The sequence below is a fragment of the Apteryx rowi genome, unplaced genomic scaffold, assembly GCF_003343035.1.
Source record: "Apteryx rowi isolate R43461 unplaced genomic scaffold, aptRow1 scaffold_85, whole genome shotgun sequence".
Taxonomy (NCBI): domain Eukaryota; kingdom Metazoa; phylum Chordata; class Aves; order Apterygiformes; family Apterygidae; genus Apteryx; species Apteryx rowi.
This window is the reverse complement of record NW_020451149.1, coordinates 2,040,444-2,055,144: the sequence shown is the minus strand read 5'-3', so window position 1 is coordinate 2,055,144 and position 14,701 is coordinate 2,040,444. Positions and strand designations below refer to the sequence as shown.

The 14,701-nt window shown below is 41.8% G+C and overlaps 1 protein-coding gene across 1 annotated transcript; it reads right to left on the bottom strand.

Moving 5' to 3' along the window:
• Positions 1-7,717: 7,717 nt before the first annotated feature.
• On the bottom strand, positions 7,718-13,802 carry CCNG2 (cyclin G2). The gene is made up of 6 exons (XM_026090130.1): positions 13,645-13,802; positions 12,231-12,481; positions 11,972-12,050; positions 11,792-11,890; positions 10,551-10,756; positions 7,718-10,040 (listed from the first exon to the last, which is right to left on the bottom strand). The coding sequence occupies exons 1-6, from the start codon at positions 13,648-13,650 to the stop codon at positions 9,908-9,910; spliced, it is 774 nt and encodes a 257-aa protein (XP_025945915.1). The 5' UTR covers positions 13,651-13,802; the 3' UTR covers positions 7,718-9,907.
• Between the last annotated feature and the right edge of the window lie 899 nt (positions 13,803-14,701).

Genomic DNA, 14,701 nt, shown 5'->3' with positions numbered 1-14,701 from the left:
TCAGGCCCCCTAACATGTCCATTGCTTTGAACAGCAGGATATATCTATTGAACTGCACACACGCACAGCCTCTGGAACTAGAGACTCCCCTAAAGGACCTAAAGGTCCTGTAAAGGAACTAAAGGCCTCTGGGACTCAAGGGATATTGCTGAGTGATTGGCAGTCACTGCCTCTCTTTCTGGAGAGACTAAAGAGAAGTGCCTGCTAAGTAGTTTACTTAGGAAAAGACAGGTAACATCCTGAAGAACTGCTGTCCAAAACTGGACATCAAACAGCAGCTTTCTGCACAGAAATGGCTGGTCCTGCTTCCCGCTTAATCACAGCTAATTTCCCAAACTAACATTAGTGCACACATGCCTGCTACGCGTGCAGTTGCCAGTGGCCTGTCTGACCAGAGAACTAGGAATAAAAAGCTCCTCGCTTTCTGCAGCACCATTCTCTGATCATCTGACAGGTTAATTGCTGGCTTTTTCTTCAGCCACGTGTCCAAGATCTAATGGCTTCTGCCTTGTAACTCTGGCCCGGCAAGATCAAAGCATATCGTCAAATATCCTGGGCCAAATCCTCTGCTCCATGAAAGCTGCTTGCTGCTTCTTGAGGACCGAGTGTTGCCATAAAAAGCTAATTGAACTGGGCAGCAGGTTCAGCTCCATTAAGGCTATAGTCAACTGTTTTATTTTAATCTCTCTCAGGTCCCGACATCCTGGGAGTGTTGAACTAGTCCCTGGGGAACAAAGGAAGGGGGGAATAAAAGCCAGCACTAGCCCCAGCTCCTGATGTCTTTGGTAGCTGAATTTGGCTGAAGAACCCTGGCCAATGAGCACAAACCTCCACCTTGACTGAAATTCTGTCTCCAGCAGGACCTTGCTGGAGCAGCTGGAGGGTGGAAGGAAGGCCACGCTAGAGAACACCGGTGCTTTTCTATGTAGGTACAATGATATGTATCTAGAAGCTGTGGACTGAAAGCTTTGATGCTAAATCAATCCCGAAAAGAAAAGCGAAGGGATTACACTYGACTTCAGGTGCTAGAGAGTCAAGTATTGCTGCCAGGTTACTCAGGGAAAGCAGAGAAGCAGAGGCACCGTCAAAGAGATTAAAGACCAGTGGAAATAAAACCTGCTGTTATTCTCCTGGAAGGAATTAATCCGCCTTCATCCCAGAGATCTGAAGAGAGAGCTGAGCTACCACCACAGATAAGTTCTTGTTTATGAAATCAGCTAGTAGATGAGAGGATAAGAAACCAGACATTGTTATAGACAACAAAACAGCCTTTAATTATGATATCTTTTGTATTTTAGCAGTATCTGAAGATACCAGCTGAGACCTTTACTACCACTATACAAATGGAAATAAGGTACACTACAGATACGGTAAGTGCACAGCACTTGGTTCAGTGCAGTAACATGCCAACCATGTACAAAAAAGATAGGGAGATAGTATCATTCCCATTTTGTAAGTGGGGCAATGATTAGCCAGATTTCTATAGGGTGGAACAGCAACTACTCAAAAGTCATCTTGAAAGCTCAAGACAAAGCYGGGAATCTGGCCCATACCACTTTTATGCCAGTCAAGCACCATTACCACTCTTTCCAGTCTGTAGGCTGCTACATATCCTTAACAGCTGTGGACCACAGCAAAGAATATAGGCCCTTTTCTTACAGACGTAAGAACTTTACCTGCAGGCAGTTATTGTATCAGTATACAATTGGTATGTAAATGAATCTGTCTGTTATAAGCAAGGTCAACACTTTGCACAGTCTTCTTTCTTCTTTTCCTTCCCTCTTTCTTTGCCTCCTGAGTGCAAAAATGAATATAGCTGCAGAGTGGCATAACAAATCCCAACTCCCTTGCCTCTAAAAACACCCTTTAGAGAAGTAAAATAATCCTACAGGCTGCTAAAGGAAAGAAGTGGTCTCTTCCTGTTAGAAACTTGCGGAAGACCAACAATCATGCCCTTTCTGCACTGTCTCAGTGCAAGCCAGAAAACCTTTGTGTTGTACTCATCACTGGAAGAGCTCTCTTCTGCACTGACCCTGGCTGTTACCAGCTCCTGAACTGAATCATTTGGAAGAAAAGTGTAAGTGCATTCCCTCCACTTAGATACTCAAGGAGCAGTAGATATTAGTTATTTGTAATTATACTTTTGAGAAAATCCACAAGATTTCCTCTATTCATCCATGAGGATAACAAAATCTCAGGACTCACACCCAGCCCCTAGGATGGTACCCACCCCTCATGCCAGATCTTCACACTCGAGGCTGTTTTCAGAGAACATCTTGACTTGAGAAGCATATCTTTTCCTACCCAAACTCTCTTTGAGACTCTGTTCAGACAAAAATCACACTGGCCCCTAATACAGCCACGCTCAAGATTCGTTATAATACAGCACTTCAGAGCTGAAGTTTTTAACAAAGGATTATTTATTACCCCTGTTTAACGTACCTTGGGCAAAGGCATCGCTCACCTCAACGATAAACATACAGGGTTAATCACTATCTAGCACTCAACCAACTATGAACAAGTGTTCAACACACAATGTGACTGTACATTCCTATCTGCTTGGCGGGATAAGGTGCACGCAGTCTTTATATTGAAACTGAAACCCAGATTTTAAAAGGCATTAACAGCCATACAGTATATATGCATACAGATCAGAGCAATGTGCATCATTCATCACCATCGCTTGATTGGTGTTAAAGATAACCGATCAAAGTAGATGTCCCAAGAACAGAGTAATAACTARTTCCTAATATGCAGCCACACTGGATTTCTTAACTGATGTAAACAGCTGTCTCATGGTATAATTACAGCATTGAGAGTGTGGCTTCTCCAGATTGCCCAGACAGGCTAAAGATAGCAGAGTTGCATTTAATGGAACAATAAAAGCCTAGAAAAGCAAAAGGCAAGAGACAGATGATCTCTGGATACAAAGGACGGTGCCTCCAGCAAGAAGGAACAGTTGAATTTGCAAAGTGGTGTTCCAAGAAGAGGTGTCAGCTTCATGAGTGATAGACCAGACCTGCCTGTTTCAGTGGAGCTTGAGTGAAGGACAGCATGCAGCTGCTGCACCCTGACAGGAGCACAGAGTATGAACTGGGACCTGCAGTGTCCCTTTGCTCTCCTGATACAGCAAGGGAGGAGTATGCTACTTTACTCTGCCACTGAACAGCTTTGCCCTCCTGTCCCCTTGACACCATGCCAATGTCCGAGCTGAGGAGTTGACATATAAACTTCATCTGGCTTCTGATACTCTGCAGCACAAGGATTAGGCAACTGGCCTTTGATTTGGTAATCTTGGCAGGACAGTAAGCCCAGAAAAGGGATCACCTCAAGTCCTTTTGCTCCCTAAAAGGGTTGATAATGGAGTTTGGACAAACAATACGTCCCAGCTCCCTGGCTCCATCACTGTATGCGAGCAGACTACTCTTCGGACCGCAGTTGGGTAATGCCTTCAAAAGCTCCTTGGAGACTTAGGATTCTAAGTCGACCCTAACTTTTCAGTAGTTTTAGCCACAGACATATGAACTCCTCAGAGAACAAGCATACAGGCCCTTGCAAAGTAAACAGAAGGCATTTCAGCTGTTACATAACTTGCATGACAGCAGCTCTCACCAGCTTGGTCCACATTTCCAGATGTACCGCACAGTGGGCAAAGTTTTAGGTGCCTCTGCAAGGCTGCTGAAGAAACAGTACTCCTGAAGGCACTGCACGGGATCTGTCCCTGCAACCACAGAGTATCTGCCGTTGCTAGCTGTGAAGTTCTTCCTGCAAAACACTGAATGCCTCCTGTGACAGAAACTGGGGCAGACATCGGAGGCTATTAACTGGCCATTAAACAGGTCCTGTCATACAAGCAAAAGCAGCATTACAACTGAGTTGAATCCCTGTCCTGAAACATCTTTATATTAGAGCACCTAAAAGCACCACTGGGAAGAAATAGGTGGCCTAGCTGCACTCCCACCAAAATCAGCAATATCTACTTTCTCATGGACCCTTATGTATCCTGCCTTCCCATAACAGCTACATAGTTCTCCGTTTTCTGCTTATTTATTCTTGACATCTGTGAGAGACAGTAAAGAGCTATTCTTATCTTTGTTTTACTGAGGGAGAACAAAGGCAGTGARAGATTCAGCAACACACAGAAGGTCAAGGAAGAAGCGTGTGACAGAGAAAGGAGTTGAATCTGCCCTTCTAGGTCCAAGACAAGATTTCTCACCATAGGCCACTTCTTCTCCTGTTGACTTCACAGGGTGGGAACGAAGCCAGCGCTGAGTACTTTGGAAATCCCATCACGAATGCTTCCTTCATGTAGATGTTTTAATAGTGTTTACATCTCTCTGATGAAAACGCTGCAGCCAAAAAAACCCACCAGCACTCTTTGAAGGAGAAATGAAATGCTTCATTAATTCAAAAACTGTTGAGATTGCAAATCAGGAACAGAACATACAGGTCTAGAGGCAAGATTACTAATAATTCATGAGCAAAATGCTATGTTTATGCAACACTAAGGATGAGATTTTAATTGCTTATTACTCTAATTGATTTCATTCAGTTGTTATGGCAACTTACTCCCTTTAGTATACGAATTGCACTAGACTCTTACAGGCCTCCATAGAACAAGGCCGTGACACAGCACAGTTACAACACTTCCTGTAAGATAAACAGTGATTATCTGCTCATACAATGCACGGGAGACTCAGAACATACTGAGGTCCGTCTAGCACCTTCTAGTCCAATGTTTTATTATTATTTGTTGATAAATACCACAGTTTCTCTCAGTTGTCCCAACTGATAATTTCCATGCTTATTTCTACCAACAACTGTTGTCAGTTTTCATTACTTCACTCTCTCCTTGAGCATAAACAGTTTGGCCGTTTTGTGAGAAGAAAGTTAGTTATGGCAGTTTTGTCAGCACATTATGTTAGACATTAGCTTTTCTCTATTCTGACTCTTTTCCAGAATATCTTTTAGACAACAGGGATTCAGAGCAAGAACTTGAAATCTAACAGAGACCTGAAGTCAGGTCTTGCTGTCTTGGAGAAGATATTCAGATTAGTTAACAAGAAGACCTAGCATGAGCTTTGCTCAGCTCTACTTATGCACTCACTCTTATTTTTCTGTCCCATCCAGTCTCTCCCTAGTGCTGCTGAAATTGCTGTCCTCCTGTAAAACATACACACATAAACTTGTGCATGGCAAAATGGATCTTGCTCTCCTAGCATGTGTACTAGTGAGCCACATTTTGCCCGTCTCTGGAATACTTCTTTAAAATCTCTTCAGTCTGAGCAATCAAGCGCACCACATTTGTAGGGAGCTGAACAGAGCACCTGTAAGTCAGCCACTATCTGGAAATGGGAAAAAAGACATTTTCTCTTGTTAAAGGCCCAATGCAATGCGCATTGAACTGGGGATTGCAGAACCCGATTTCTGCGCTTGCCCCTACTATCTACTGCTTTACATTTCATTGTGGTCCAAAGACCTTGATAGCTAACCAGTATCACAGGAATCGGGTGTTCCCCTATTTGACCTGCCCCTTCACAAAGTAGCAAACAAGTTGTATGAGACTGTGAGGTAGCAGCACCTTTACTGTCTGGTTCAGCCTCTCTCCCTACAGCCAAGTACAGTCTGCTCTAAAGACTGACCTACAGAAACACAGTACTTACTTCACTAGACAAAGGGGGAGACGTTAGAGATCGGGGCCTGAACACAGTGAGTGATTTACATGGAGAGTTTTTACTGTTCCATGTTATGTAGTCATCAGGTGATCAACTCAAGTTTCCTGTTTAAAGGTTGATGATCACTATTTAATTATGGCTTGACAACTCACTAGAATAGAAGCAGTTCCACTACTGATCCCCTGTGACCGCTTCACCCACAGGACAGCAGATTTGAAAGGCGAGCWATACGACGACATCTGGAGATCTGGTCAGAGGCTGGAGCTCATCTACAAAAATGTGAAGTTTAAGACAGGCCATACTACTGAACTGCCAGTTCTACACATTAAATAGGTATGATAGTATGTCATTTGATAAAGGCATGTGACAGGGTAATGTTCCAGAGCTCAGACAAACTGTACAGGGAGGAGCAGTCCTGGGGGGTGTCTTTCCCACAAAAACATTCTTTCACACCCCTCCGCCCCAACCCAAACCAGTCTTACTGACAGGACAGTTGTGAAAACGAGCATATATCTCAGCTCCTGAGACCACAAACATTCAAAGCTTCACCTTCTGGTGTAAGAAAGCCCAAATTGGCATTTGAAAAGTATGCACAGCTCTGCTATTAACAAATCACCACCGAAAGCCCCATTCCTTGGGCACAGCAAGGCAGACACCTCCTTTGAGGGAGGCACACCAATCTGACCTTGCAAAATCAAAGATGAGCCTAAATTATCAAACCACAAAAGTAAATCTGACAATGCCCTTGCAAGCAAATTTGCCTTCATGCTGGGACCAACTTGAAAGTAGCCAAATGGTGCACCTCAAGCTTTCTTAAACAGACTAATCTCACCAGCTGTTAGTTAACCCAAGGACATCTCATGGCTTCTTGCCTTTACAACAATTAATCTACACAGCATATGCATTATCTGCTGACTGCCGAGCAAGGTGGTTGCTGTACTGAAGTGAACCTGAGTGGGTGCCTTTGAAGTAGGAGCGCAACATCTTTACTGCAACAGCTTTAATGTTCAAAGTGGTCACAACAGAGAGCAAAGACGCCCTTGCACTCCATTACAATGAATACTTGAAGTATGAGCAGTATTGTTATATAATTGACTTTTACTGATGTGTATGACTTATGAGACATTCAAGGAAATTTTGCTTAAGAATATCAGGTGTCAGTCCCTCATCTGTTGTATGTGGGATGTGAGAAGCCTTGTAATGTGTGCATGCATTAAAAAAAAAAAAGTAGCTGTGAAGGCCCTGAAGAAGAGTTTAAGTTACTAAACTCACAGGATTATTTTAGCAGTAGCCCTGTTCTTGCCACACATGCTCACCGCCAATGACAGTGACAGCCCTCACTGTCAGCATCACAGAGCCCTATTCATTCTCAGCCCCTTCCCAAAGACAGGGCCCAAATGTTGACAGCACCGGGGCAGGATTCCCATTCCCTGCAGTGGTATTGAGCACAGGATGATGGGCTGGCCTGGCAGAGGGAGCACCTTTGTGCTTGCTCACAGTCAGTCCCTTGCGCATGGAAGAAAAAGCCCAAAAGAGCCGAGATCTGTATCCAACTTCTAAAGCAACCTCAGCAGGCAGGTGGCTGGCATCTCTCCTCTGCACTGTTCAGATTTGTGTGTGGGTAGGTCCTGGCTACTTGTTTCAGTTTTTTCAGGGCTGGGAACATTGTTTCAGCAAGGATTAGAGCTYCTTACATCCTCTACTAATGCACAGTGCAAACCACAGCCTGAAACCCTTCTCCTGTAGTGACCCTTAACTTCACCACTAGTGGGAGCTCCACTTTGCCCAATGTGCAAACCCACCAACCAAAATCCTCGTTCTTGTACAGGAGCAGAGCTCAGCTGCATGTGTGTGGGGCTGATAAGCATAGTATACCTCACACCAGCTTCCAGACCTGATACAAGGGAAACAGGGCAAAGATTCACTTTCAGCAGCAAGACACACAGAAGTTGTTTTTCTTTGCAAACTGTTCACCAAAACTTGCCAGCAAACCTGAAAGAGCTGGTGTACCATACAGATCACAAAGGAAAGCAAGCCAGTGCTTTAAGTAACCAACTATAATTCACACCAGTTAACAAATACAGCAATTGGTTTATTATCATTCTCAACTGAAACAAAACTCAGTAGGTTCATTACTTCTAACAAGGGTACTCTGTTTCAGAAGTGAGCTTCCAGGCGCAGAGACTTGCAGTAAGAAGTCTTCAAATGTACAATATTATCATACAGAGTACACAATAAATTAATATCTACATGCAACATAGCTACAAAAAATTACATACAATGTAAAAAAATACAGTATTTTCTGCTCATTTTTTTGTTTTAAATTTTTTTCTGTACATTTTTTAATTTACATTTTTATATACATTTTTGTAAACTTTTTGCATTTTTATAAAACTGAAAGCACGTAACAGTTACGAACTTATGGCACTGCTCATATTCTAAACAATGCTTAGATCTACAAAACAACCACCATTAGCTTGTTTGCCCCTTCATTTCTACTTTGGCACCACCACACTTCACACCGTTATTCTGAGTAAATTTCTTCACTTGCTATCTAACCATATTCTCAATATGGAGAAACGCAATCATACTAAAGTTTGTGTGCTTCAATAAAAGAAGTTCAGAAAGAAACATTACATCAACTACTTCATCAACATCACATTTACCTGTTATTACTGCATAACATCAACTTTTCCTGCACTAATTGCTTTACATAAGCATGCAAACAAGTTTGATTATGACTCAATCAATAACATGAAGATACCAAAATCAACTACAAGGGTTAAATATTTAGAAGGAATGTAGACTTACCAAAATTTATCATGTTAATAAGCCTATTCTAATAGTATGGATTGACATATTAACACTAAGTTTAAACACACTCAAGTATACAATGCAAATTTCAGTGTAAGCTAGTTTGCATTAGTTTAAAGAAAATATCAAAGTAAGCCCTGTCACACACTTGATAATATCCTTTTTAGGAAGAGACTAATATTGAAAACAGGAAAACCTCCGTTCTTACCAGAACTACACTCTTACTAGGCATATTCCTACTTTAAAACAGGGATTCCTGAAGTTTATGAAAAAATAAGCTTTTAAAAATGCCCTTGGAGTACAAAACAGAAGATCAGCTAAGACACTCCTTCCCAAAAGAAGCACAGCACAAAGAAGTGTAAAAGCAGTTTCAGTATTAAAGAAAGGCCCATTTGATAGTAAAGCATCACTTCAGCATGGTACTTTTGTGTACCCCCATCATTCCCACACAAACCATTCTCCCAATGCAAGACTATCACAGAATACTTCAGAGCGGAGGGGTCCTTAGGAGGTCTCTAGTCCAATCTCCTGCTCAAAGCAGGGTCAATACTAAGTTCAGACCAGCTTGCTCAGGGTTTTGTTATATCAAGCATTGACAACCTCCYGAGAGAGACTGCACAGCCCTTCTGGGCCCCTGCTCCTACGCTTCACTGTCCCCACAGAATTTAACTAGGAACCTCCCATTTTGATTTACAAGCACCTTCTCTCATACTTGCACCATTCACCTCTGTCAAGAGCCTGGATTCATCTCCTCAATAACCTCTTAGATACTGAACAGCTGCTATTCAACCCTCTGCCATCATCCCCACCCAAAACCCATTCTTTCCCAGGCTGAACAAACCCAGGTCCCTCACGGCTCTCCTCACAGGTTGTGTGACCCAAACCCCTTGGCAGCTCCCTGCTGGACTTGCTCAAGTTGATCAAGATCTTTCTTACATACTGTGGGCCCAAAACTGGACACAGTATTCCAGATGAGATCTAACAAATGCCAAGTAAAGGGGGAAAAACCCTACTTCTCTCAAACTATTGGCTATCCTCTTGTTAATACAGCCCCGTATGCTGTTAGCCTTCACTACTACCAAGACACACTGCTGACTTCCATTTAGTTGCTGAGCATGAGGAACCCCAGGTGCACAATTGCTTTTGACCTTAACAAAACCATAATGGTGCAGGACTCCGCAACATTTGTCCTGGTTGACAGCAGAACTACACGTGAAGCTTTTTGCTCAACTGGGACCTGAATGGGATTTTCTCCTTCAAGTTAGAACAACACAAGGCAGGCATTCTAAGCATTTGGATATACCATGGCAACTCTTGTCTTAATATAGACAGTATATAGAGTACTACCTCCTCATTTGTTATTGCCAAAACACTTTGGTGCATTAAATTTCCTAACCTAGAACTATCAAGCATTAATACTAAGACTGAGAGTTAAGAGTTTGCCACTTCATTTTAGGTTTGAGGTCAAAGAAGAAGGTGCCTTCCAGATCACTAGGAGGAGAACTGCTAAGGCTTTCTTCTCCGCTGCTCATATCTTCACAGGAGTCTTCACTAAAAGAAACAGTAGGAAAGATATTTTAAACTAAGCACAAACCCTTTAAAGTGGCAAAGTATTCCTCAACCCGGCTATTTTCTTGCAAACTTTTCCATTCCTAGCATAGTATTTCAAATCTAGCACTCCTCACCACTAAGGCTAAAATCATAACAAGGTACAGTCTCCTTGTTCCTAGTGCCAAGAACTTCCTACCAACCAAGAAGCAGGCAGTGTTTAGGATATCAAATGGAAGTTACTTTAGCAGGCTTCCAATGCATCATAAGCTTGACTTACAAAAAACACCCCTCCCCCAAAGCATTTTTCTTTATACTTGTTCAAACACCACAAGAACAGTTCCCCAAATTTTCTTCTGCTGCTTAGGATGTATTTTCTGAAGTCTACTGAAGTTTCCAAAGCTAGAATTCTTTCAAGAAGTACTGAATAAACCTAGTTTTTAAGGAGTTGCCATAACATTGCCAGAAAATGGGAATTTCCCACAAATCAGCTCCCTGATAAATTTTACCAACCTCTCGCTTTCATTGAAACATCCACCCTCCGGTATCGTTGGCAACTCAGGAACACTGTAGTAACTGTTTTGTAGATTCTGGGCCGTACGTCTTGAAACAATCCAAACTAGCTTTTTATGATCTGGCTTGCAACATTCAGGAGAAGAATAATCTGCTAGGCATTTCGAGACCAGTTCCCTCCAGTAAAGTAGGTCACTATCACTTATCTTCAAAGTGAGGGGAAAAAAAACACAACCTATTTATCACATTACAGACAGGCTCAAAAGATACTCCCTCCTGCCATTTTACTTTCAAGGACACGATTTAAATAAAAATATTTGTCAAAAGTGGAAGTGATCATTGCAATGCTTTTGTCAGTCAATAAAGTTTTGCTGCTTTGGAAGGTTGACCCCCACACATCTCAGATACATCCACACAAGCTCTGAGTAACAGTTCGCCTATCAGTGGCTGTTAGTATTCTCATTATCCTTCCCCAAAGAGTAATGAGATGACAAGCTATTAAATATTTTGAGAGCTTTATTTGTGCTAACACAGTACAGCAATGCTAGCCTGTGTAAGAGAATCCTGCTTTGAGAAGTTCCACTGCCCTCATGATAATACCAACTTTCTAAAATGGTATCATCTCATATATTAAGGAAGTGCTTCTCCTCCCCCCCCCCCAAGCATCCCTACTGCAAATGGGGTTAGTTGAATTTGACTACAGCAGTAAGAAGTCTGTGGTTTTAGACTGTCACACCTGATACAACATGCAGCTAGAAGCTTTAAATGCTGCATTAGTTACTAGGGAAAAAAGAACAAGCCCAGCAGACATTTTAGTCATTGAAATAAGCCAACAGGAAAATTCTCTTGAACATGCAGCTAGAACTGTACAAGTTAAATCAGCTACTTGTTGAAGCATGTATTAGGTAGTTAAGAAACAGCACTTCATCCAATTTTATACATTCAAGCCAGCTTTTAAACCATAATCCTTTTGCATCCCAGACAGTTGCCAAGATGTGCAAGTGAGAAATGGCTACCTGACCTCATTCTCAATTAAGCAGCAGTTATTTGCATTTGGCATTTTACCAGCAAAATTGTGTTAGAAAAGCTTCAGACAGGCCTAAAAATTAGTTTCATTGCTTATTTCAGTTGCTACCAAACAGTATCTCTAGAGGCTGTACTCTGATAGCAGGGATCCCTTAAGTGTAACACAGTACATCATTAGCTGTATCAGTCCCAACAATCCACTGAAAAATATTTACCTTTGAATGCTTTTGAACACGCAGAAGGATCTCAAACAGCTCAACAGATTTCAGAGTCTGAACTTCTAGAGTGAGAAGACACAAGGCCAAGACAGATGGCTAGAAGGACAAAAAACACTGCTTAACATACACGAATCAAAGCCTACTCAGATGTCACCTAAGAATGCTATTTTTACTTACTTTTGCTTTAGAAAAGACTAGACGACAGTTGCAAGCTTTTAACTGTGCTTCCAATTTGTCAAGATTCAATATTTCTTTCCTATAAGATACCCAAGAGAAAGAAGCATTCATATCAACAAGCATTCACATGTCAGGAAGCAAAACTAAGGAGTTGCTCTTCTCCAGGCAATCCCAGAGCCCCCTTTTTAAGGGGACATCCAAAGAGACAAAGGGCTTAGCAAACATGACAGAATAACATTAAGAAGCAATTCAAACTCACTTTTCTGAGGTATGACAGAGTACAATAGCATGGTACAAGTGCAAGAAGGTTAAGGCAGTAGTAGCTTCAAATTCAAAGTGCAACTTCTCTGAAATTATCTTTTCCATCCGTTTCAGGTCGGACACAGTGCATTTACATTGGCTGATCCGGATGATCTCATGAGCAGATGGAATATTGCATTCTTCTTCAACTACTCGGGCAGCCAGTTGGAAACAACAGACTCCAATGCAAGATAAATGCTTTGGTTTCACCTAAAAGTAAGAGGAAGCACTATGAATACTTTTAAAAAAATCCACGAAATACATCAGATTTCTTGCAGATGTTAAACCTCATTCTGTAAAACCATTTAGTGTTTAGATGACAATCTTTTGGGGGAGATAGCATTCTTTTCTTATGGGCTGTGTTTATCAAATAGCCTGGGTGAGTAGCTTTGAGCATTCACACTACAACGGAACGAGGTCTAAGGTATCTCAACTAGACCTGATACATCCACAGTCAGGCACTTACACATCTCATCTAGTTTTAAGCAGTTTCACCAGTTCACTTCCAGCAAAACACAGCTACGCATAGGCAATAAAACAGAATTAGTCTGTCACAGCTAAGCCAGACAAATTGAAGTTCAACAGCTGAGCACCCACTATTGAAGTTGTTCCACATCACTACAGATCAAATAAAATTATACACTGAGAACTGTAATACCCCACTTTTCCAAGTGGCAGTGCTCACTTACTCTCACAATTAAAGCCTACACAAGTCTGGCCTAAGCTTGTTCTAGGCAGTCCTATCCCTCCCCAACTTGTTTCTACCCCTCTGCTGTTCGCTCCCTTGTACAAGCACAATGTTTTGTGCCACCTCAAGGAAAGTCAGATCTGAAAACTGATGCAAGTTAAGACATTCATTTTTTCTGTCACCTTAATAACAGGTAACTGTTTTAGATTGAAATTGTCTGCCATAATGCAGCACAAACACACAAGAAAACAAGCATCCAGGACATAATCTTTTGGTATCAGTTCCAGCTTCAAATTAAGCTATATCAAAGTACTCAGTCTGTAACACAGTTCCTTCACTTGGTACTTTCGTAATTCCTCCTGTTTTCTGCGTCGACCTAGTGAAGGCTACACAAGTTTTTCAGGCAAATGAGCCGTGCTGCTACTTGCCTTTATGGATCAGGAGCAGTCACAGCATAAAGTACTTAATATATCACATCAATAAACTCATCTTTCACAGAAGAACTGTACTCAACTCCAAGCTTACACAGGAGCAATCAGGAAATGTTACTAGCTTAAAATCAGTAAACAGACACAGTATCTCGTAGATCACAGCCTTCCTCTTCCCCTTTTTGTCAGACAAGAAAGCTCACAGGAAGCTTGCATATTCAGTTGACAGTACAGCAGGTATTCTCCGCTCACATTACCTTCATTAGAGCCAAGAATCTGTCCAGAATGTTAACAGCCAAAACAAATGTTTCAGTTGCAAAACCAAAGAAGTTAGTCAGACTCCAAAGATCTTCCACCTTGACATTCCTTAGTCTTGGGCACAGAGTATTTTCATTCTATGGCAAAACACAAAGTAAAGTCAGTTTTTATCAGTGGTGACTGTGACCACTCACTCCCATATAAAGTTATCTATTACCCAGACCAAAGGAAAAAAATCTTACATACTCTCTACTGCATGTGTTTTATACTTAGGAAAATACAAGTTCTGTACTTGAGACTCAAAACGCACCCAAGGTACGTGCATTAAGGGTAGGTCCTCTTGAGTCTCACTGGTGCAATACCCAGCACGACCACATTTCTAAGTATGCGCTTGTAATTATAAGCCAATCATTACCAGAAAGTGTGTGCACACACAATGACTCCTGACCTCCGGGAAAGAAATGAACAAACTCAGCTTATTTTCCTCTCTGCCTGGATGTGAATATTAAGGTAGCTACGGGCTCTACTTTCGAAACAAGCAAGCTGACAGACTTGAGACGTTCTTTCTGTTCCAGATTAAGACCCTATCCAAAAGCTCACAAGTATTTTTATGCTTTTTTTTTTTGCTGTTAAGTATTGAAGACTTCTTGGTTCATTTCCCYGGCCTTTGCCAATCAAAAGCTGGTAGTTTCCGCTTCGTTAAACTGCCTATTTTACATCTCGGCTTTCCTGCACTGGTACAGTGCTGCAATAAGCGCACTAAATGGAAATAAACACACTTTTCGCTATAGGTGTGAACCAAAGCGTAAACAATGAATGTTATATACGTGCATAATTTACTTGCCCTCTTTCGACCGGCAGTTCATAGCTCTTTGATAATACAGCATATTAAAACCTAAACAGCTTGATAACAGAGTCAGAACAAAGGCAAAAAGGTATTTGCAGAGAAAAGACCGAACTTTTAGAAGGTAAACGAGTGTCGTCCTCCCTCCCCGCCTCTGCCGGAGGGTTTTCTTTTACAAATTTCCTCCCCTGATGAATCGGTCCCCCCCCCCC